The sequence below is a fragment of the Eulemur rufifrons genome, chromosome 28 (genome assembly GCF_041146395.1).
Source record: "Eulemur rufifrons isolate Redbay chromosome 28, OSU_ERuf_1, whole genome shotgun sequence".
Classification (NCBI taxonomy): domain Eukaryota; kingdom Metazoa; phylum Chordata; class Mammalia; order Primates; family Lemuridae; genus Eulemur; species Eulemur rufifrons.
In genome coordinates, this window is record NC_091010.1 from 28,912,283 (window position 1) to 28,937,899 (window position 25,617).

At 36.4% G+C, this 25,617-nt stretch overlaps 1 protein-coding gene across 1 annotated transcript in view; it reads left to right on the top strand.

Moving 5' to 3' along the window:
• The first annotated feature begins 455 nt into the window (after nt 1-455).
• Nucleotides 456-25,617, top strand: part of TMEM26 (transmembrane protein 26) — a 36,103-nt gene continuing 10,941 nt past the window's right edge. Inside the window, exons 1-4 of the mRNA XM_069460695.1 lie at nt 456-646; nt 16,625-16,703; nt 20,799-20,912; nt 23,046-23,266. Coding sequence (XP_069316796.1) covers nt 456-646; nt 16,625-16,703; nt 20,799-20,912; nt 23,046-23,266 — 605 coding nt within the window. The remainder of the gene's footprint in view (nt 647-16,624; nt 16,704-20,798; nt 20,913-23,045; nt 23,267-25,617) is intronic.

A 25,617-nucleotide genomic window follows, 5' to 3' on the forward strand; every position in this document is an offset into this window, starting at 1 on the left:
GAGCGGCGCGCTCCCCCTCCGCCTTTGGCTATGCAGCACCTTGACCTTCAGTCCACCTCCCTCCTCTGTCCAGCCCCTGGACTGGGGAAGTTCTGGTGGGCCCCTCGGAGGCCCGGAGGCGGGGATAGAGGACAGGGATAAAGACTGGCCCCCAGAATTGGAAGGGGGATGGGCAGCGCTGGAGAATAACGCCCGGGAGTCAGGGCAGCGCAGCCCCGGACTCCCTGGAAAGCCCAGCAGTCTAGAAAAGCTGGATTTGGATTCTCCCCTCTTGGAAGAGTTCTCAGGAAGTTTGAGGGGAGGGGCGAGCCGCGCTCCCGGGTTCTACCCGCGTCGGGCGCGGGAGGGTGAGAAGGGACCACCGCAGCATCAGGTCTCCGCGCTGTCACGTTCCCGCCCTCGGGCGGGCTCCTGGTGCTCCCGGCCGGGTCCGAGGGCAGAGCGCGCAGGCCGGCATGGAGGGACTGGTCCTGCTCAACGCCCTGGCCACGCGGCTGCTTTTCGTGCTGCACTCGCTGGTCGGGGTCTGGAGAGTGACCGAGGTGAAGAAGGAGCCGTGGTACTGGCTGCTCGCGCTGCTCAACCTCTTGCTCTTCCTGGAGACTGCGCTCACCCTCAAGTTTAAGAGTGGCAGAGGCTACAAATGGTGAGAGTGCCCCGGGAAAGGGAGGGCGCACGAGGGCGCAGGATATTGTCCCCCATGGCACTCGCGGGCAGCCCTAGAGCCCATCTGCCCGAAACCCGCCGCTTCTTTACTGGAATTCGGCCCCCACTTTGTCCTCGCTGGAGCTTGGAAGGCGCGCGAGATGCTGGTGCGTCCCTTAGGCACTTCAGGGGTACCCAGTGCAACGCTAGGAAGGCGCGAGCCGTGAGCGCAGGCGAGCGCCATTTAGTCTCGGATTTGGAAACTTGGAAGATGAGAAAAAAGAAGGGAGGCACTTAAATGCTCTGCAGACTGTGTCCCAAAATAGGGGAATCTTGGATCAAGGAGGTTGCCACGTGCGATGCTTTCTGAATGTGGGGTTGTGTGGGTGTGCGCGGGTTAGTCTGTGTGCGTGCAGGTGTGGGAATGCCCTTTGTTGGGCATCAGCGACCTTTGGGAGAGCTGTGCGCACCGGCACAGCTCCCGGGATGAGAAGCCCCTTGCTGCGCGTCAGTGATTTCAGCCGCTTCCCTTCCTTCCAGCCCGTGCAGTCCCAAGCTCTCTAGTGCAGGGCAGTTAAAGGCGTCGGGTTTGGTGACTTCGCAGCTTGGCTAATGGCCAGCCTATCTTGCCAGGAGTGGTTTGCAATGCTGGTAGAGGGACCAGCAAGTAGTGGCTGTCTTAACCTCAGTGTGCAAGAATTACAGGCTCTGTGTGGTCCTCTATTTCCTCCCCCGAAAGACTTGAATGGAAATAAAAGAAGGGAGAAAGATTTTCTTGTGATTTACAAAGAACCTCCCCCAACCCATCACTCTCAGTACATTTTCAATCCAAACTTCTCCAAGTTAGGCCTCTTCTTGTATTAATTTTTTTTAAAGGGCTATGTTTTCATATATATCAATACTTTAAAAAAAATAGCTAATTCTATGGGAAAGGAGAAAATAGTATTAGCCAATTTAAGAATTACATACACTATGGCATTATAGTTAGTCATCATATTAAGGGAAAAAATTCTCTAGGGTTTTACATATTAAACTACAAAAGGCTGTGTATTTCATGACAGTCCATAGAAGAAAATGTGTTGCCTCTGAAGATGATGTGAATCTTGCTTAAATTTTCCACTGTTGAAAAATTTCTAGAATTATCAATGCCCAAATTATTCAAAACAGCTCTAATTTAACACAGTGAGGATTGGAATGTTACCACCCCCCGCCTCTTCACAACAATTTATTAAGCATGAGACATTTGAGGTACTTTCCAGTGTGCCTTTTGGAAATCTCAAAGAAAAATGGTGTTCACTTCCCAAATAAGCCTCAGGGTTAAAGAAACAAAAGGGGAGAAAAGTGTTTGTTCACTCAGCAGGTCATATAACATTGATTTAGTTTTTGCTGAGTAGCTTGAATACACTAGGGTAGAAAAAATATCTTTGGTAACAGGAGGGTGAAGTCTTAGGCTGGAAACTGTTCTATGTAACCAACCATCAGACCTTCTGGGAGAAATGTCCACCTCAGAAGTGAGGTCTGCTCAGCAGAACCTAAAATAACCCCTTTCCCACTCCAAGAGTAGACCAGAGGCCTTCAATTGCTGTGAGTCAAACCCTCCAGTTGTGTAGAAATACTATAGGCAGTGGAACTTTACCTTCTTGTCTATATCATCACTGCTGGTTATGACTGATATAACTTGCAACCAAAAGAGGAAAAGTGATTGGGGCAAAAATGGGTGATGGTCAATGTGTTGGGTTAAATAGGGAAGTGGGGATATACTAGCATTTAGAGTATGAGCCTCAAAATCAGTTGGATAATGGGGTAAAATCTGGGCTTTCCTACTTACTTGCTATGAGACCTTTAGCAAACTACTTATGTCTCTGAGCCTCAGTTTCTCTTCTGTAAATACTTATAGGTTGTTGGAGAATTATATGAAATAATATATATTGATGGTCAATGAATAAAAAAATGGTCTTTTCCAGAGCCTAAGGTTTTCATTTTCCTCTTACTAAAAAAATATTCTTGTATCAACTAGACACATTTTATTTCCACACAAGTCAAATAATTTACTTGAGTAACTAGCCAATAAATCATTGGTTTAGAGAAAAAAGTAGAAAAAAAAATTCTCACTTTTATTTCAGAAGAATAGATCCATGATGTATATTGTGCACTATAACCCTAATTTAAGAAAAATCTTGCTGATTCAACATCTAGACTAATATTCAAGAATAAGCAAAGAAAAAAAGTTGGCTTATTGTAAGATTTCACAACAAATGAATCTTTGTAAATGGTCTGAATAGAAGTGTGATTAGTAATGCCTTCTTCTACTGATTTTACCAAATACAACTGAGGCTACGAATATGGTCATTTGTGTGGTGGACAGAGCCCACATGCCATTCTGTCATAAATTTGAGAAAAATGTCAGAAAATGGACTGCTAAGAAATTTAGGAAACTATCCTTGAAATAACATGGTAATGATGAAAAAGGGTTTGACTTGGGGCATATCTCATTTTGAGGTTGAAGTTTTCTGAGTACAGGAAGGCACAATTTTTTGTTATTTTTGACTGTTAAGAAAAATTTTTCATCAGAAAATCTAGGCTGATGAAATCAAATAGAGATAAAGTAAATATTAGGATAACATCCATACCTCTATATAGAAAAATATTAATGTATATTGATCTATATGCATTAATAGATCTATAGAGATATAGATATATAGGTAAAGCTTTGACCCATTGGTTTTACATTTTGGAACCTACACTATAGAACGTGAACAAAAATATTATCATGAACAATGTATGTAACAACATGAACAAAAATATTAATTTCTATCTTGTTAGTAGAAAATAAAACTGAAAACAACTTGATTATCCATCAAAGGAATAGTTGAAAACTTGTGAAATAGTCATACCAGAGACTATTTTACTGGTATTAAAAATAATGAGCTAGATTTTAACCAGTGACCTAGAGGATTGTCCATGATATACTTCTAGGAGACTAAAGTTACAGAGTTACGTATTAGGGTTCATTTCTTAAAAATGGACTTGTAAAAGAATTACCCATTGTATCAATTGAAAGCATTCTTCTTACAAGTTGAAGAAGTAGAAGGAGGAAGAGAGAAGGAGAGGGGGAGGAGAAGAAAGAGAAACCCTCCCATACTGAAAATAAATAAAGATGAATGGAATAGAATAGAATAGAATAGAATAGAATAGAATAACACCTGAATGGTGTTATGAAACATAAGAGTTGAAACATTTCTTTTCCTTGAACATCAGATCCAGGAACCTCCTTTGGACTACTGTGACCTACTTTGAATATTGTTCTTTTTACTAAAATTTACACCTGGACCCAAACAAATAAAATCTACATAAACCATGGAACAATAAGCAGAGCTATAGAGGAAAATGTGAACTACATTTTTTGAAAAGTAGCAAACATGTTATATTTATCCAAGAAATGTTTCTCTAGCTATCCTTTGGAGAGGAAAAATGGAACTAGAGTTGCTGAGCTCAGCTGTCCAGGGACAAACAGCGTTACGTCAACATCACTAACTTGCCAGTTGGAGAGGTTTGTTGGAATCCTATAGGATAGAGTGATGAGCCAATGACACATCCCTTGTTAAGTTCAATCAATGTGTGCTGGTGGAATTTGCTTTTTTTTTCACCCAATATTTATTTCACCTTCAAATTTAATTACATTTCTATTATATAAGATAGAAATTAGTATCACTTAGCTCAATTTTTTCTTGATTTTATTTTCTGTTGTCTGGGCAATGGTCCAATGGATCTGTGAATTACCATTTAGGTAAAGTCAAATAGAAGGCAATATTTCAGTTGTTTTCCAGCCAATCGTGATAAAATATTCCTCAGGGATAGAAAAAATTACCAAGAATGTGACAAGTTTGAAGCCTGTTCACTTGAAAGCAGGCAGCATCTAAGACTAAGTAGAAAAGTTAAGCTGAATTAACTGGCAAAAGTACAAAATTTTAAGCACTGAGCTTTCTTCACCATACTTTTAAAAAATACAAGGGAAATATAATTTTTGAATTAGCAGGTAATAACTCATCTATTAGGTCACCTTTCTTTGTTATCTCTTTTCATTTTCCTTTATTAAGTTCAACCAGACAATTACTTGTTGAATTGCTTAGCATGATACTATGCTAGATGCTGTGTGACCAGGTGGGAGAAATAGAAAACAAACACACCTCATATTTTAAAGTAAAAGATAGCATTTTTGGTTAAGTGCCCAAATGTGTGGGAGTCAGAATAATTATGACTATTTAGCATTCCCTATGTTCCTGGAACATTTCTTGTGTTCTAGGCTCTTCCAAGTGTTCTACACAGATTATCTCATTTGACCCTGACAACAGCTGTAATTATTTTTTTTTTGTTTCTATGTTTTCTCCCATTTTTAGATGAAGGAACTGAGGCACAGAACTGTTAGATCATCTCAGGATCATTTAGTTGTCAGTTGGGAGAGAGAGAAGTGAAGACCACGTTCTCACTCTTAGCATTCATTCTAACAATGCAGAGGAGCAAGGATGTAACATAGACTACTGGATGGAGGAGAGGGAACTTTACAACATTCGAGCTGGAGCAGGAGAAATGGGGAAGCTCTGCACTAGGAGAGAAGAGTACGTAGACCATGTAAATATGGAACCTTCTGAGTGGGTTGGTGAATGTAGGGAACTTTGGACAGATTTCTCCGGAGGAAGCATGGAGCCTTCTCATTCTACATTCAACAACAATGTATGGGACATCCACTGAATTGTGTTAGGCATTGTTCAAATATTGAGAACATGAAAGTGAATAAAAGCCAAAATTCTGCCCTCAAAAACCTCACATTTTAATCAAGGGGCTCAGAAAATAAACAAAGAAGTAATTAATAAGCAAGTGAACTTATAAGTAGTAATAAGCAAGCAGACAAACGAGTGATGAGAACTGTGAGAGCCTAAGCGGCCTGGGTGACAGAGCACGGAAATGTGCCGGGGAAGGTTTCACCGGGGGCAGAGAGGTCTGGCTGGGGAAGGTGACATTGGAGCTGAGGCCTTGGAGAAGAGATAGAGCCAGGCATGGAAGAGTGCTCCAGGGGGAAGAAAAAAAGCCAGAGAGGGGAACAATCTTCTTGTGTTTGGACATTTCTGACATATCCCTAAATGACTGAAAAATATCAACTTTCTTTTCTTCTCTTTCCTGTCCCTTCTCCTACCTGTGTCCTCTGACTCGAGATGAAAAATTCATGCTAATATTTTTTAACTTTATTGTATCTCATTTTAAATACTGTGTATGTGAAATTCTCTGGATGGCTCAGAACTGACGACAGGAAAGGAATCAGAAGGGATTCTATCCTAAATTGATCTCAAATTTAAACCAATTTTGTAAAAAATTCAGTGAAATCTATTTGATTATTCAATTGCATTTGGAAAGTTCACAGGGATATTAAAAATCTGGACCTGACAAATATATACTGTACGAAGTCTGATCTTGATTTACAAGTTTTGAGCAACGCGGGAGAACTTCGTATGATGTAATTCTGTGGTATGTGATGATATGTACTTTCCTCCACCAAAAATGTTTATGAACATGCCAGAGAGAAAATTGGGAAATAAGAACACTTTCCCATCCTTCCCCTGATCTTTTTAGACCCCAGAAAGGATAAGATGGAGAGATCAGGAAGGAGACCCTGTGACTTCCATATGGCCAGCTTGGGCACTGGAAATTCTCCCGGAAGATATACCATCTCTCTCCCTCATCACACTTGCTGTCCAGATTTCCTGAAATCTCTCTTTAGCTTTTTAGTTATTCTAGTGACACTTTTCACTGTACATTGGATTTATCAGACCTGCCTACAGTGTGTACCTGGAGTATTACAATATAATACAAACATACCTCATTTTATTGCGCCTTGTTTTATCGCACTACGCAGAAATTGCATTTTTTACAAACTGAAAGTTAGTGGCAATCCTGACTAGAGCAAGTCTCGGTGCCCTTTTTCCAACAGCATGTGCTCACTTTGTGTCTATGGGTCAGCATTTTTTAGCAATAAAGTATTTTTAATTAAAGTATATACATTGTTTTTAGGCATATGCTATTGCACGCTTAATACAGTATAGCCTAAATATAACTTTTATATGCTCTGAGAATGGTCTGGAAGTGTATCCACAATATCTCCAAGGTATGCCTGTGTTATCATCTTCCCATATGTTGGTGGGTATGTGTTTTTTATATCCTGAGCTGTGCGCACAGTGCAGAAGGGTGACTTAAATCTGCATCCTTTTTGGAAGCACACATTGAATGTTACCAGCAAATGACTTTGTTTTTGGTAATCTAAGTCATAGTTTAGGAAGAAGAGTCATCTCCTTAAATTAGTACTATGCTTCACTCCCAAGAAGTCATATTTTTTTCTTTTATTTCACAATGGGCTTGGGATCAATGTCATAGTTATGTCTGCATTTAGATTGGGACCTCCAAGAAATTGACCCATTGAATGGTAACCATGCTTTCTTTGTGAGTATGTTCAATGGAGACATTTAGAACTGAAAATTAAGGTTACTAATATTTTTTAGCTCCTTGTACTTGACTGAAACGAAACAAAGAACAAATTAGTGTGGGCAGCTCCCATGAGTCAGTATCAATATATCTCTACTTTTAAATTTTATGCATTTCTCCTTCTCATGGCAGTGACATTGTTATGCATACAGCATCAGGACAAATCTGAATAGCTTAGCTTTTTTTTTTTGACAATGGAAAATTCACATTCACGTCAACATTTATTCTCCTTATGTGCATGTCTTTCCCTATTCAGCAAGTTCCTATGAAATATTGGTATCTGGACAGTCAAGCCTACAGATGTATGAATTGTTTTGTTACAGAAAACCAATGCTTCTGTTCTTTTTTTTTTTTTTTGGTTTTGAAATGTAGGTACCATAAAACGTACTTTTTTTTGAAAGCTGCAAAATACTGTTAAGGACATAAGGATTGTTAATATAAAATGCCAGAGTGGGCACTGATTTTGTTACTTTTCTCTGAAGGTGAACTACAGGGTGTCCCAAAAGTCTCCATATGAAGGAAAAATTTTGTAAAATTTTGTAATGAATGTTTTGTAAATAAAGGTATATTTAGGCCGGGCGCGGTGGCTCACGCCTGTAATCCTAGCTCTCTGGGAGGCCGAGGTGGGCGGATCGTTTGAGCTCAGGAGTTCGAGACCAGCCTGAGCAAGAGCGAGACCCCACCTCTACTAAAAATAGAAAGAAATTATATGGACAGCTAAAAAATATATATAGAAAAAATTAGCCGGGCATGGTGGCGCATGCCTGTAGTCCCAGCTACTCGGGAGGCTGAGGCAGTAGGATCGCTTGAGCTCAGGAGTTTGAGGTTGCTGTGAGCTAGGCTGACGCCACGGCACTCACTCTAGCCTGGGCAACAGAGTGAGACTCTGTCTAAAAAAAAAAAAAAAAAAAAAAAAAGGTATATTTAGCTACAATTTCCCATTTTCCCTATGTATGGCAACTTTTGGGACACCCTGTATTACCCATAGTTGTTTAAGGAAGGGCATTATATATTCTCTTTGGTTTGTCTGATTGGCCTCAAAGAGATAGATAATGTACAACTGACTTAATGTTAAATACTTAGTAGAATAAAAATTACTAATCCTTAAGAAAATAAAGACATCCTCTCACATCAGTGCTGATGCCAGCCCTGGTGGGACCTGTGGCATTCCTTTGCTTTCTTGTTGCCCACATTGAGCCTCCTGTCCCCTACACGTTTTAATCCACTCAGAATAGTCTCCTAATACACTGGCTATTTCATTCTTAGACAGCCTGTTAATAATAGTGATAAGGATGGTGATGAAGATGATGATGATGATGGTGATGATAAGGGAGGTGGTGACAGTTATCAATTATTGAGCACTGACAATGCTACAGGCCTGCTTTACACCCATTATCTCATGCAATCCTCACAATCACCCTATGAATTAATTTGCATTTTATCACCATTTTAGGATGAGGACACTAGTGCACAACAAGGCTAAATCATTTATCTAAGGTCACAACTAATAATAAATCGTGAAATAATTCCTAGTATCTGGAGAGCACTCACATTTATTGAGTCAGGCATTTGCATTGCATACATCACCTCATTCAGTCCTTACAGTAACCCCTCTGGTTGTGCCCTTATGCTCCTACTTGCAGATGGGAAAGCCAAGGCTTAGAGGCTTGGAGGAGGATTTTCTTCCTAGCATTGAAACCTTGGTAATCCTGTGTTGAGTCTTGCCCTTACTGCATCAGCCTCTTTGTTACATTTTGCATTCAATAACCAAATTGGGATTTGCCTGTGGATAATACCACGATGCAGTTTTTAGGAGCAAGGATTTTCTGTAGTAGAGAAAGGGTCAAAGCTTTGCTGTTGCTGTTTTTTTGTTTTTGTTTTTTTAATTAAGGCAGGTAAATTTCAGGTGACCTGCTAATAGAAGGCTGGCATGATTTTGCTTAGAACATTATGTAGAAAAATTCATACTACATACAAACATGACTCAGAGACACTCTTGTACAGGCAGACATCTTTATAAAACTGAAACTGAATATAAAAGAAAAAATACAGGGAAAAAATTCTAGGCTGTCTTCACTCTTGATCCCAAAGTGAAGAACTATCCTCTTCTACAGAACAGAAGTAAATACAGTCATCTTTATATAAAATGAAATAAACTAAAGCATTATATAAACGACATTCATAATGCATTTTATCTTCTCAGAAAGCATGAAAATCCCCATAGTCAGCATCAATTTAAGTTCATTTATTCATTAAACAAGAATTTATTGTACTGGATGCTGTGATGGTGTTCTTGAAAGAATGTAAAATATATAGAGTTATATGAGAACAGTACAAAACAACAATTTGAAAACCAAATAATTTTCCACAAATTATGCCCAAAAGTGCAGAAAGGCAGCAGAATCAAGATATAATCAGTAAAATAAGCTTGTTAGACAAGGAAAATTCCTGAGGTAAATGATTTCTGGGGTACTGGTGGTTATACAAGAGTAAAGAGAAGAGAGATGGGCTTTTTGGGTTGAAAGAATATCATGATGGTGATATTGAGGGTTTCAGATGGAACCAATTCATTTAGGAGGCTGTCATGATTTTCTTTGCCTCTGAAATATTTTATAAGAAAGATAGTTTGTGATATAAAATTGATTCATATTTTGTTCCTATAACTGGTTTAGTGACAAACTAAACTAAAGCATCCTGCTGAAGGCTGAATATGAACACCTTCGGTTGTAATAAAGCATGTGCTTACTTTAGACATATTCTTGGAAATTTTTAGATTAAGAGATGTATATAGAGTACTCAGTTTGCTATCAGTTTATATCATTTGGGAATATGACTTTATTTTTAAAAACTAGCAACAACAAACAATGAAAACTGTAATTAAGAGTCACCTTCAGAAATATCTCCCTTTACAAAACCTAAATCTAGACATTCTTCAAGGGCTTTGGAATTATAAAGAATGATTCCATTGCAGTGGATGCTTCCAACCCATTTGAAATTCCTCCCCATCTCTTCTGTTATTATTTGTCTTCTCTTCCTTAAGATCACTGAAAACAATAAACCTATAATCTGATCTTGGCACCTACTGAAATATACCGGCTTTATATTCAATTTTCCATTTCTTTAGGAATTCTCATGAGCTTACGGCCAATGAGTTGTCGCCTCCCTTGCTGGTGGGCAGGTACACACAAAGAAATCTGGGAGGGGAGGTGGTGGTGAGGGACATGCTAGTTTATAAAATAAATGGGTGGTGGCTGGGGTCAGGCTCATGACTTCCCAGACACTCAGAGGCTATGTGTTCTGCAAAATCACTGGGTTCACTTTGAGAGGTCACAGAAAGGTAGGTGAAACACTGAGGTTGTCATATGGGCCACCATATTTCCCCTGCACACCAATAGAAAGCCCTTGCTGAGCAGCCTAGATGGAAATCATATATGTCAAGGCCACATAGAGAAACCAGTCTACATGTAAGGAGAAGAGGCAATCCTTAAATTGTTATACAGGGCTTAGGGGTTCATGAACAGGCATTTGACCTAATTTCCTGATTTTCATGAAAATAAACCCGTTACTGTAAAAGTGTGCCAGAAATTTTATTGAGGACGCTCAAGTCAGTTTAACATAAGATTTTGAAACTTGGATCTAGTATCTTTACAATTCTGTGTTTTTGTAGAGTAGAAAATACTGAGAAATGAAATATAAATAAAATCTGGATTCACACTGAAGTAATGTTTGAACGTTATTTTTGCTTCTTTTAAATATTATTCATTTCAGATTTATGTATGCCATCAGAAATCAGAAAGAGAAAAATTAAACAGGGTAATTGGTGATATTATGGTTAATTTTTCTTCTATATGCTTATTTATATCATTATATGTTTCTAAGAATGAGTGAATGTTACTTTTTCAATAGGAAAACAACAGTAATTGCCTTTTCTAGAAAGAGGAAAATGGAATCCTAATTCTAGACTAATGGCAATTTGAAGTATATAAAATCTATTGCAGAGCTAAATTGCTAAATGTCATGACATATCATTTTGTGAAAAGCATTATAATTTGTTGGAATGACAACTTTTTATGATAAATAATATTTTATAAAAATAAAATACAAAAGTGTGAAGTGAATTGAAAAATAAAGCAATGAATATAGCTCTTAAAGAGCTCAGAGCAGTGTCTAGCATATAGCAAGACCTGTATATATATTTAATTAAAAAAAATAAAACAAATGAATTTGTTAATAAACAAATAAATACATAAACAAATAAAGAAAAAAATCCTTTGAGACAGGGCTACTGCTTGTGTACTTTGGAGAGGATTGATAAGTAGTCTAAGAGTTATGGAATTAAAAACAAACAACAAAACTATGAAAAAGAAAGAATACTTTCAGGAAGGTTTTAATTTAGAAAAAATATCTGAGCAAAGTAATTTGGCGTTAAAGTATTAATGATGGACAACTTAGATATTCTGATAGGATGATAGTAATTGGGATTGTATTAATAATAAATCTAAGTTTCTAAGGGCAGATAGTTCACTGGTAATAGGTATGATCAATTTTGTAAAAATTTCCCACTTGGACATGTCTTAATCATTTAATCCTATACTTACCTTTTTTAATAAGTCTAATATATTGTTTTTATAAACAATAGCCAGAAACCTGATATAAGTTTTTGTGAGTTGGCCAGACCCCTCTATGGTATTAGTCTTCATACAGGGCTCTTGGCATCTACTTATGCCTGAATGCCGTCATGACAAAGATTGAAGAAAAATTATTTAGTAGTTCATAAGAAAGGGCATACAATTTGATTAATTGCAGAGAAAAGGGTGAGATTGAGCTTGGTTTATTAATTTTTAGGCTTCATACTCTCCTTGGTTCCAAAAATGAATTGCACTGACAACACATGATAAAGAATATTGCAAACCCTCAAAATAATAAGTAACGGCCATGATGTCACCCTGAAATATTAAACCTTTCATAGAAGCAGAATATATTAAATTAGTTTCCTTCAGTAAAACTTCCAATAAAAATCAATTTATGGTGATATTTCAAGAAGCGATTTCTAGTTAAACCAGCAACAGAGCATCAAGAAAGTAGAAACTGTAAATCAGCTAGGGCCTTAGCGAATTACTAAATATTTATGGGGAGCCCATGATATGCCAGACAATGCGGAAGTAGTAAAGGGTATACAGTTGGTCTTTCATATTCATGGATTCTGTGTCCATGGATTCAACCAACTATGGATTGGAAATATTTGAAAAACAAAAAAGAAACAATAAAAAATAATATAACAATAAAAAACAATACAAATAATATAGTGTAACAATTATCTATATAGTATTTACATTGTATGAGGTATTATATGTAATATAGAGATGATTTAAAGTATTTGGGAAGATGTATATAGGTTATACGCAAATACTACATTATTTTATATAAGGAACTTGGGCATACGCAGAGTTTGGTATCTCCAGGGGGTCCTAGAACTAATCTCCCATGGATGCTGAGGGATGACTGTAATTATGAGCAGACAGACACAGTTCCTGTGCTTGTATTATTTAGAATTGCTTGAAAATAACAATTAAATGATATCAAATACACACACATATACCTGTGCACATATATAATTATAAACATTGAAAATCTATGAAGTAAAAGTGAACAGGGAGGGCTAATTTAGACTCAAGAGACAAGGAAAGTATTTCTGCAGGAGTCCTATATAGCTGATGTGAACTATGAGAAGGAGATAACCAGGTGAAAAGTACATTATTTGCTAGGGAGATAAATACATGTGTGAAGGCTTGAGTTAGGAAGGCACTTAGCTTTTTTTTCCAGGACTGGAAGAAGAATACTGTTATAGGAGCATAGTTGAAAGAGAGGCAAACAACAGAGCCCAGGAGGTAGGCAGAAGCCTGATTACAAAGCATCTTGCAGGTCGTGATGGCAAATGGCCCATGCAAACCAGGGCTGTATGACAGTAATTGCCTTAACATTGACTGTGAAGCCAGTCATAATGGTGTTTGTACTCAGGAGTACATACAACATCCCTTGATTCAAGGAGTCTTAAATAGGTTTAGTTATGAGAATCATGGTTTTAAACTAGAATTGATTATAAGTCATTTGAAAAAACAGTGCTCTAAACTGTTATGCTCTGAGTCCCTTTAAGCATAGGTACCAGATATGTAGCCATGAGTAAATCTGCAGAGCTCAGCCTAGAGAAGGCAGCAACTGCATTCACTGAGCACCTACAATGTCAGTCTCATGGCACACATTGTCTCATTTAGTTCTCAGAACCACCCTAAAAGGTGGCATCATTTTCCCCATTTTACAGATAAGGACACTTAGTCTCAGAAAAGGTAGTGAATTTCCAAAGGTAAATTAATGGAAGAGGCAGTTTTCAAATTTGGGTCTTCTAAGTTTGTGAAATTTCTGCTGAATCATACTGCAGGGTAATAATTCATCAAGGGTCACAGCTCAAAGGACTTGCTTGATCCTGGGCCTCCTCAAATAAAAGATCCTCGTAGATGCCAGTAGCCTCTATTTTCTTCATTTGTTCAGTCCCTCCTTTATTTATAAATTTATGCATTTAAACACTGAAGCATTTGCTTAATAAGCATTAACTGTAGCCTTAGTGAAACACTGCGGCACCACTGGGGGTGAGGAAAAGGTGAAGGATTGGAAAGAGGGAAGTGATATAAAGATATATAAGACCAGGGATCTGCCTTCAAGAAACTTATATCAGGAAAGCTAAGTCTTATATACACATAACTATGAAACAGCACAGCATGTGTTGGGTCACAAGAGAACTACAGGTTAAGATTAATTCCTACTGTGCCCTTAAAGTACAAGTAGGATATGGATGGATAAACATGTAAAAGAAAAGCATTCCAAAACAAGCTTTCATAATTTTGGGATGCATTTGCTCTAATGCCATTTCAGAACCTCTCTCCTCAGATTAACCAAGCTAGGAGAGCATAGGGCACTTTCTGTTCTTACCAAGAACCCAAAGTTAGTTAAACAAGGCTGGGGATTGAGTTGAATGTAGTTAATTCTTTGACTTTCATAGGATTCCTTCTTCCTACCCTTTTCTTCTTTATGTCAAATAAGTCTAATAAAGAGGTATTGAAGTGAAGGGAACTTTCCAAAACATTTTGTTTTGTTTTGTTTTGTTTTGTTTTAAATACACAGCAGGTTGGAAGGACTGGGTTGCTCAGCTGATAGGATGTGATAAGGGAAGAGGAAGTAGAAGTGGAGATAAGACCAGATACTGGAGGCTTTGATTATCAGATTATGGAGTTTAGATATTCTATTGTAGGCAACACAGAAAATCTTGAATCTTGAAGTTTGTTTACATAACTAGTTTCCTAATTGGAAGAAATACTGTGAAACAGGATAGTATTTTTTTTCAATTATAGAAGTAAATCTTATGCATAGAAGATGTTAAGGGTTATTGTTTGTTTTATTTTTAACCTCTTCCAAGAGCTATTACATATTCAGTCTATGCTTTCCCTAGATTATTATTATAACTTATTGTTAGGGGAATAAAGTCTAAGTAACATTTGATATGTCCACACAAAAATTTACATATTTCAACTGTCCCTCTGACTAGAATTCACTTCCTTTCCCAATTTCACAAAGGAAATATTCTCTCCTGATGTTTCCTTTGATATGTAAGGTCAAGAGTTAATTGTTCCTTTTTTTATAAGCATGCTCAACATGGGCTTTTGATATCTCTCTGCAGTTTTGCTATCTTCTGAGTAAGATTTTAATAATACCATGACCCATAACCTTTTGCTTCAAAATTGGTTTTTGTAGGAAATAAAAGGTGGGGGAGTATCTATATTAAATATTGATTTTTAAAAAAGATCTCTCTTTCTCTTGCCCTTTCTCTCGTCGTATCTCTAGGAATTGAAAAAAGATATTAGTGAAAGGGTTAATAGCCTTTAACAAATTCATTCTAAAGTTATTCTTTTCATTTCAGTTTATTCACTTTGTCTCCTGGATTATAACAATATAGTTTTGGTAAGAATTCATATAAAATAATTCTACATGTTGAGCAATTAACATCTCTATTTTCTAGGTCATTTTAAACCATCACATGTGTGTATTAAAAGCATTTTAATAAAATTATATTGACTTATAATTTTGACTTTGAGATGTTCTAATAATGCGAGAGTCCAATCTAAAATGAAATTCAATTTGAAGAAATGGATTTGAAAAGTATATCATTTTTATCTTATTTCACATTTTTTAATGACACTTTTTCATTGCACAATGACCCATGATAGTACTAATACTATCTACCCATTATTGGATGCGCACCTCTGCCAGGCACTGCTTTACAGAAAGTGCAATAGGAGCCCCTGTGAGACAAACGTGATTGCCTCAGGCTGAACTGTGTCCTCCTCCAGATTCATACACTGCAGCCCTCACCCCAAATGTGATGGCATTTGGAGATTAATTTGGTAATTAAAGTTAAATGAAGTCATAAGGGTGGGATCCTAATTCAATAAAATCAGTGGCTTTATCAGAGGAGGCAGAGAGTATGGTCTCTGTCTGAGGACACACTGAGAAGGCACTGTCTAACGCCTCCAGACATAGGGCCCTCATCGTGGACTTCCAGCCTTCCAGTCCATCGTGGACTCCAGGACTAGGAGAAGGTACGTCTCTGTTCTGTGAGCAGGCAGTCTATGGTATTGGGTATGGCAGCCCGAGTTGCCCGACACAGGGATTGTCCCAATTTTATGGATTAGGAAACAAACTGAAAGGTCAGTGGCAAAACTGGCATTTGAACCTGTGTGTGTCTGACTACAAAAAACCCACTGTTTAGATTCCCCTCTTGAATTTCAAGCCAGAAAATTAATGAATATAGATAGCCTTAAAAAAAAAATACCAAACACTTCAGCTATTGTTTGTATTTCTATTTTACAGGCTTAGCAAAGCACACAGAACACAGGTGGATTGTTCTCATTCTTAGTCTTTATTACCTGATTTTTGTGTTCTAGCGTGATATGATTTGAGCTTTCAGGATTCTAGGTTAATGTTGAAAAATGCAGTCAATCTTCCTGGAATTGCAGTGTTGAATAAATCCAGGAAGATTTACTATTGCTGTATTTGCTTTTCATAAAACATATCAAATACAAAATATCCAGTGCTGTGCCTGAAACTAATTGGCAGTGTCCCACTAAACCATATTAAAATTAACATCTATTAATTGGATTAGAAATTCAGTGAGAATGACAGCTGCTAATGCCTTTTACAGTTACTTTGTTTCTTTATAATCCATATGGCAGAAATCACATAATGCCTTTTTCTCCATTGAAATAGACATTTAAGATAAAAAGGTTTGAGTCAATGTGGTCAGAGTATGTGCATTTGTTTTTCTTTCTCTTTTTAAAATAATTTTTTTTTTTTTTTTTTGGAAAAGCTAAACTCTCTCTTTTTCTTCCCTCTCTTGCAGGTTTTCACCAGCTATATTTTTATATCTGATTAGCATTGTTCCATCATTATGGCTTCTTGAGATGCATCATGAGACCCAGGTACTTCCTTCTGGAAAGTAGGAAATTGAAATATTCAGCAATAAATAACTTCCACAGTAAGATCTGATTTATTTCAGAAATGCACTTTTCTAAAGGACTGGAGTTATCAAGCCTTGACTAAATACGAGGCCATCAGCAAAAAATAAATAAATAAATAAATAAAGTGAAGCCATGATTTGTCAAAAAAATAAATAAATGAAAACATTACATTTATTTAAGACTTAACATTACATAAATAATTAGCATTTTGCATTAGAGATCTTGTTACTAAGACTCCCCCATCCACACCCCACAACATGCTAGAGTTGACGTGGGGGTGTGGAAATTTGGTTTCAACCTTTGCAGCTCCGTTGAGTTTCCGTGTTGTGCTAAGCAGGGGTGGGCCTCGCTAATCTGGCATCCCATAAAATGACACTTTAGAAACTACAAAAACAAAAACAAAAGCTTTATTTGTACTTGCCATCTAAATACAATCAAACTTGTAGGTTTAGAATGTTTTGTCTTACTTAAAATAGTCTGTCTTAAAATACAGGCTGTGCAGATTATAGGAGATTCACTTTTGGGAGTCCCATGTGCTGTCTTGGTGAATAGAAATTCTATTCTAGAATCCAGAAACTAAGGTTAAAGCAGAGGAATCATGGGACCCACCAGGCGGAAGATGGGCTCATATGGATTAGAGCACATTGACCTAGAAAATAAACCGTGGCTTTCAATAAGTCTCTTATTTGTATAGAGAGCTTTTCAATTGAGATGCTTCCTACACAGACAGCTCTAGTTAGCAGGTTCTAGGCTGAGCTCAGTCATTTACTGCTGTTGATCCTCCTGTACAACCTTGGAGAGTCCAAGTTAGTAAAGCCCATCAGCCTCCAGCTTGGACTTCACAGTTCAGTTTACAGGACTATGTTATCGACGAACTGTGCTTATGATATAATAGGATTTTAGTACCTTTACTGATAAAATTCTTTAGGCAAGATCTGTGAGAACTTGGCACTATACAGATTTTTTTGCTATGGTTGGTAATTTTATTGCAAGGTTAAGCCTCCCATACAGTAACATAACCCCATCTGGAAAATACTCCAAATTTTAGGCACACAGAGGGAAATTTATTAAATACATCTGTAGACTGTTTTTGAAGAATTCCACAAACACATATCAATAATGTAGGATGAAGAAAACATTTTTCCTCCTTAAATCTCCTGCTAAAAAGCATTAAAGGCACAAGCTATCTCTATGCTTGTAGTAAAAGTATTTTTGTAACTATAGGTTGGTCGGTTCAAATTATCATGGCTTTTTAAAACTACACCATAAGGAGTTAAGGGACTGTTTCAATCTCTTTACTACTTACTACTTTCAAGAGTGTGGAAATAAGCTCTGGTGATTTGAATCAATTTTTTCCTTCATATCCAATTCTATGACATGGCTATCATCTACAATAACAATTCATTTCCCCAAATGCTTTTATAATTTAAATGTGTTGCACAGTTAATTGATATACAGGTCAAATCCCATTACAACAAATAGCATACAACCTAAAGCTCTCTTTTTAATAAAAAAAGATTTTTGAGCCCTGGGCAGTACCTCTCTAATTTTCATACTACAAAATAAATTGAAACTTTAGTCATAATGGATTTGACTAGTTTTGACACTGAGAATGAAAATGAATGCCCAGAGATTGAATTGGGCAGGGTGAGCAGAGAAGGAAGTAAAAAAAGGAAGAGGGACACAAAATATTGGAATTGAAGAAATAAGATATGGCAGAATAAAGGAAGTTACAGTAATTCTCTTAGTCTACTCTTTTAGAAAATTTTGGTTGTGATAATAATCAATTTTTTTCCATATGGTCTCTTGTACTTTCATAGACATTTTTTCATTTATGAACCCAGAAACTCTGTAAGTTAGGCATGGTACAAACATTTCTATTTTATAGAAGAGGACCTTGAGGTTAAGTAATTTTCCTAAAGCCACACAACTAGTCAACAGCAGTGCTGGGGCTGGGACCCCAATGGACCCTTGTCCATGAAACCACTGCCTTTCTCAGTTATGTGTGCCATGTGTTAGAGGCATTTGCATCAAAATCATCTGAGTTTTTCATGATGGAAAAGAGTAATTTAATTTCCTTTCACATTTTCCATCTACTCTGCATCCTAAATGTTCTAATCTGTGGCTTGGCATTAGGAAAACATCCTGACCTATTTCATGAAAACATTTCTCTTAGATGACCAATTTGGTACCTTCATTCCTGAATCTGGCTTGGTCTACATGTATGGAACAAGATGGTTACGACAATGTTTGTGAGCTTAGCTCTTAGGTCTATGTATGAAGTGGCACGATAAAAGTAATGGAAACATTCTGGTCTTGATGATGTCACAGCCTGGTTTGACCCAAAGGAATATTTTTGATGCTAATAAGAGCTTTAAACACACAGCTCATGAAAAAAATGACATATTGGTACCCAGGTCATCTGTATGAACTCACCTATACAATGCTGAATGTAAACAACATAACCACAAAAATAGTACAAGTCAGGCTAGTGATTGCAGAGCGAAATCACTTATTCATTTCTATCCTAATGTAGTTGCCACTTACAGGAAAGTCTCATCAGTCTATTAATATAACAAATAGAATAACAAGAGTAGAGAGGAACTCAGATAAGTCTTAATACCATAATATGGACAACAAAGCTATTTGCTTCTAAATTATCTTCTGCATGAAACAATGGCTATTTTCTTAAATAACAAGATGTTTATGGATTTTTAGTGATATGAATGTCAAAAACATATTAAGGTCATAACTTTTAATAGACAGTCTGCTTTCATGCCCATAAAGTGGTCAAAATTTATTTCCTATTGACTATTAAGTTCTGAGATAGAGTCACAAAACTACTCTGCAATGAGAATTTATTGCTTGGCTCAAGATTTAATTTTTTATCTTCATTATCTTTTCTTGGAGGCTTAGCTGCACACACGCACGCACACACACCAATATAAAAACAGCTGTATTTTTGCTCCTAGAGATATGGCATATGGCCATTTTTCTTAATTATTCTAGTCATTTCACCCATAACACTAGTTGTTTGGATGAAAGGTAGAAAAAATAGCTTCTTGGCAGACTTTCCTTTCTACTTTATCAAGTAGCTCATAGAATAATCGATGAAGTATCCAGAATAATTAAGAAAAATATACTTGTTATGGCTTTAATTTTTTTAAGTGATTTCTCTCCAAATACAAATGTGTGATTGTGGATGTGTGATAATGGTAGTAGTGGTGGCGGTGGTGTGTGCGTGTTTCCAAAATGTGTTAGCACTGCAGATGTTTAAAAAAATCTTCAACCCTTTTTTTAACCGGTTTATAAAATATGCATTGGCTATAGCTACATTTGCAAGTGCCACTCCTTTCCTCTCGTCTACTTTTTCCTTCTCTTACTCTACCCCCAATTACCAGCATCTGGTAGATAAAAATCATGCACAGTTCAGTTGCAGAAATTCACAGACAAAATGAAGGAAGAAAACACATCATTTCTTTTAGGTCTATTGTCGAATTTTCCTTAAACCTAAATTAACTTCTGGACTGTCACTAAAATGTATGTTTTAGTGGGTGAACATGCAATTTTTTTAAGTTGCTTGACAGATAAGATTGAAGATAGATTGTTTACTTTTCAGAATGGTATATGTTAGATAAAGAGGCTTCTGGATAAGAAACAAACTCTCAAAATATTGTAAATGCTTTGATCAGGATCGTACATGTTTTCATTGTTGCCATTGATTATTGGTTTGTTTTACAATTGTTGCAGGGTTCACAGAAGGAGCCTCAGTTATCAATCTATAAATTCTGTAGCTCTTTGTGATGACTCAGAGCATTTACATCCTCACAGACCTATGGAAAAATAAGATATATGTAGTTGACACTATTCTCATATTAATTAAAAAGTGGTTTTCTATCTCTAGCCTATATTCTGATTTTTGGAAATGTTTATGCATATTGTATAAACTCCACATATCTGCTCATAGTCTCTTGGATAGATTGAGGCCGTTTTAAACTCTACCTTATTGTGATATTTTTTGGCATGTTGCCTTCCCCTCTGCTCCCCAATTCTTAGTATTGCAGTATCCAATCTGAAGAAAAGTCACAGAATGCCAGCAGAAAAGAAGGCTTTAATCCAACACTGACGTCCAGTGAACAAACCAATGGAACTGATGATCTCATTAAGACGGTGAGACCTTTTTCCACCATAATTAAAGGATCTAGCAAATGGTGAGCTTAGTGAGGATAACATACTGTACACCTTACAGCTCATTCTGTCCTGAAGAAATTTCCCAGTGATTTAATTGTTAGCCTCAGTAGTTCACAAAATAGTCATATTTTATATATTATTAAACATATTTAAGTTATATATAAGTTAATATTAACATATTAATAGATATTTTATATTAAAGATATATTTAATTTGCAGCATTAAGGAACACGTAAGTCAGATAATGTGTGCAAAGAGAGACATATGCATTTGTGAAGGAATGATATAATTAAAAGATTGGAATGTGATATATATATATACACACACACACACACAAATATGAATTTAAGAATATTTTAGAGAAGTTTTAGCTTTGCAGCTAAATTGAGAGGAAAGTACAGAGATGTCCCATATACCCTGTGACCGTGACAGCCTCCCCATCCATCAACACCCTATACCAGAGTGGTACATTTGTAAAAATTTAAAAATCTACATTTCATTTTTGAGAATGCTAATGTAAATGGTATTTTGTTTTTAATTTCAAATTCCACTTATTCTTTGCTAGTATATAAGAAAGATATTTCCTTTTGCATCTCAATCTTTGATCCTGCAACCTTGCTGTATGTAAATGCTTATTAGTTCCAGGAGGGGTTTTTGGTCAATTCTTTGGGATTTTCTATAGACAATTATGTCATCTGTGAACAAAAATAGTTTTATTTCTTCTGTCTCGATCAGTATACCTTTTATTTCCTTTTCTTGTGTTATTGAATTAGCTAAGATTTCCATCACATGTAATTTTTAGGTGTTTATTAATAAAATGAGAAAATTTCTAGCCCAAATAGAATCACTTCTTTTTTCTTCACATGTCTGATACTTGGCAAACTGATCATGGCCTATTCAAAAATGGTGTAAAGGAGAGACTCAAGGCTAAGACCCCTATCACAGAAACATTCTGTGAGGTTTTATAGAATGAACCTTTGATTCTAAACCAAGCTCCAATCACAATTTATCTACATACCTTTAGACAAATCACTTAGATTCTCTCTCTCTGAGTTTTTCATCTGACAAATAAAAATATTAATGTTTATCCTACTATTGTGATTCCTATATGAATAAATAAGTTGCATGTGAAGCTTCATAGAAGAGATATAAAGAAGTGTGCAAACGAAAGGTTATGGATCCTCATCCTTCAATCAGGTTAGCAACCTGCCTTGTCTTTTGTCCACCCTTTGCTTGTGCATTTGATGTCAGACAGTGATCAAGAGTGATAAATGGATTTTGCACAAACATAGTTAAGTCACTTATATGAGTAAGTGAGAATCATTATCCAATTCACTTAAGATCTAAGTCCTTGTAGTCTTTACAAGATTGTAACATATAGGGTCAATAACAGACTTTGAGCCTTATTTAGAAGGTAATTGGGCAAGAGATGTTGACCAGAATACATGAGTGGGATGCAAATTTTTCTTAGAGAGCAATAATAAGGGCAGAATAAAATTACTTGCTAGCTTATGGATTATTAAATAACATGTTGAGTATTCAGAATAAAAATAATAACTTTAGAGTTATTCTCTTTCTTTAAATTTAGGTATTGGATAAACATTATTGCCTTTTTTATGGTTTGATATAGTAGAGTTTTAAAGCAATAAAAAACAAAGGGAAGATTTGTACCATGCTAAAAATATTTCCAGATGAGTAAATTCAGATTTAAAATCTATAAAAGAAAAATATAGAGGGAGTTTGTGATTTTAATGTGGAATTTATAACATTTTGCTTTGTGTTATACTTTGAGTATAGTAAAATGAGAAGTTATCTTTAAAACCTTATAAAATTGTTTCTTTAAATATCATATGGTACAATCCCACTAGCAAGTGTAAGGTTTAAATTACTTGCTAGGTATAGGCAGCCTCATCTTAAGGACCGTATTAGCTATTATTTTTCAGAGTGCTCAGCTGAAAGGAATGTTACTTTCTTTAGCAAGTGAAGAATAATTCCTGACAATGACCATCCACAAAAGTTAAACTCTTGATTGAAAGCCATGGTGAAGAAGATATCTCTCTCCAAGGCGGCAGCTCATGATCTTTCTGTCTGTATGACATTTCTGTTTAATAGGCCAAAGTTTTTGTAAGTAACTTATCTACAGTATGTGAGAAAGTTTGGACTTTGGGACTCCATCAGACATTCCTGTTAATGCTAATAATTGGACGATGGCTTCTACCCATTGGAGGTGGGATCACTCGAGACCAACTCTCTCAACTTCTTCTTATATTTGTGGGGACAGCTGCTGACATACTGGAATTCACAAGTGAGACCCTAGAAGAACAAAACGTAAGGTAAGCAGGCCATGCAACGAAAAGACCTTTTCAAGGTCAGGGCCATGCACCTGTCTCTTTGTTCTCTCCTTTTTATTTTGCATGAATAAGAATTTTTAAGATATCCTGTATCCAATGTTAGAATCAGAGAATTTGCTGCTATTTAGATACACATGAAAAACCAGCCCAGTCTTTATTTTTAAAAAAATACATAAAGGAGATTTCTGCTAGAGAAACGGACACATAATGTGCCTTGTGGGTGAGAACAGAAAAGGTCTGCATGTTTGCATGCCCACAGGTCAGGTGGAGCCCTGGTATCCGAAAACCTGGAGTAGAATTACCAGCCCTCGCTCCTTTTTATACCATTTCCAGTGTCAAGAGCACAGCCAATCATGAAATTCTCTTCTAGAGCTCAGCACAGCTACAATTACAAGAGAGCACCTAGAGAATACACAGAGAAACCTCTCTCCTATTCAGCTGGAGAATTTTCATTCCCTGGTGTAAATGGAGAATGGGGCAGATGAGGTTTTATTTTACTAAATTTTATTTTTAGTCAGTTTTGTTCAAAGTGCCCAAAGGCTTTCTGGTGTAGATGCCTATAAATTAAAACTTATTGAGTTGGTACTTTTATTTTTGCCACAAGCAAATAAACTCAGAATCCATGATCACATCTGTTTATGGAATGACTTTCTTACCATTAGGGATTTAAGTCTCAGTGCCTGAATGTACTTTAAGCTTGGGCTGTTTTGCACTGTGCTATAAAAATAAATTGGAATGAGGCTGGCTTTTAATGCTACAGTTTACTTTATGCTGTGTTTCTCAAACAACAAAACATAAAGCTGAACAAAATACACTAACTTACTGAGTAAATTTAATATCCCAATTATGGCACAAATTATATTTATAACCATGGGTTACCCTTATAAGATGTTTCCTGATTCATTTATGCTAATATTTGTTACAGCTTATTAAGTTGACATATTCTTTTTAAAAAAAAATCTAAATTGATCTATCACCTTCGCAGTGTTGAGTTAGTTCTGTAGTTTTCATGCCTTATGTATGTATGGCTAATGCTTTACAATGTATAATGTATTTTCAAATACAGTACAATGTGGTTACAAGAAAAACATGAAATCATGACTGAGCACATAGAAACAATAAATATCAATAATGATAGGGAGATCACAATATAAAAATAACTATACCTATATAAAAATAAACATGTACATGCAAAATCTCTAGGGAGATGGGATGGAACATAGGATAATAAAAGAGATATTGAGGAGAGATACATTTTGGGGACCAGTCATAAAAATGTGAGAAATGCTAAATTCAGTGATCTTAATGGACTGTTTTGTAGTCCCATCCAGAAATGACACCAAGGGGCAATTTACAAATCTGTGCTTGCCAATAAATGTTGAATATTCAATAAGTTCATGAATAACATTGTAATTGCCCAGCAAAACAAACAAACCAAAAAACCAAACCCAAACCAAAAGACTTTGAAAACCATAAGGCATTATTTCATTCACTAACTATTGATTGGTTGTCTAATATGTGCTAAACACTGTGCTGGGCAGAGATTGGGGAGCAAAGGGTTAGCAAAAGGACACAGTCCTATCTCAGTCATGACTATTTCCGTTCAGCAAGAATTTAGGAAGCACTCGATGTTTCAAGACACCTTAAATATCTCCAGTTTCTTCTATAATGTACAGATTAATCTGAATGCTTCATGAATATACATATTTTTTAATTTTAAACTTACACCATATCCCAAGAAAGCTGATGTTTAATGGGGCCAAATAAGCTATGTCATAGTTTATACAGTTAATGTTTTAAAAATTTCTTTTCAGTTTTCATTAGCAAGGATTGAAGCCATTTTTATTTGTAATATTATTTCATTATGTCAGTGGCTTTCCGTAATCCCTATTCCATCCCTCTGTGCCACCATTACCCACATACCTCCCCTTCCCCACAAAATCAAGGCCCACAATGAATATAGAGTTTTTCTCCCTCCTGAAAGTCATCGTCCAAGTTCTGATTTCCTGTCTTAGGTCTTTCCTATGCTATGAGAATTGGCACTGCAAACGTCTGTCTTTTCAAAGCAGACCCTTAATCCCTTCCTACTGTACAGTGTGAGGTAAGCCTGCCCTTTTAGGCTCGAAAGGGCAATTATGAAAAATAAACTTAATATATAAGTAAAAGATATTTACGTGTGATTGCAGATCATTTCATTGTAGCCTACTCAGCATTGCCTATTATTATGGCATTATACTTTCTCTTGTATTTTATTACATATTTTGGGCTGATAGATTTATTTGGGAGAAAGCCTACACGATGTCTACATCACAATGATATCTACATCTCTTTCC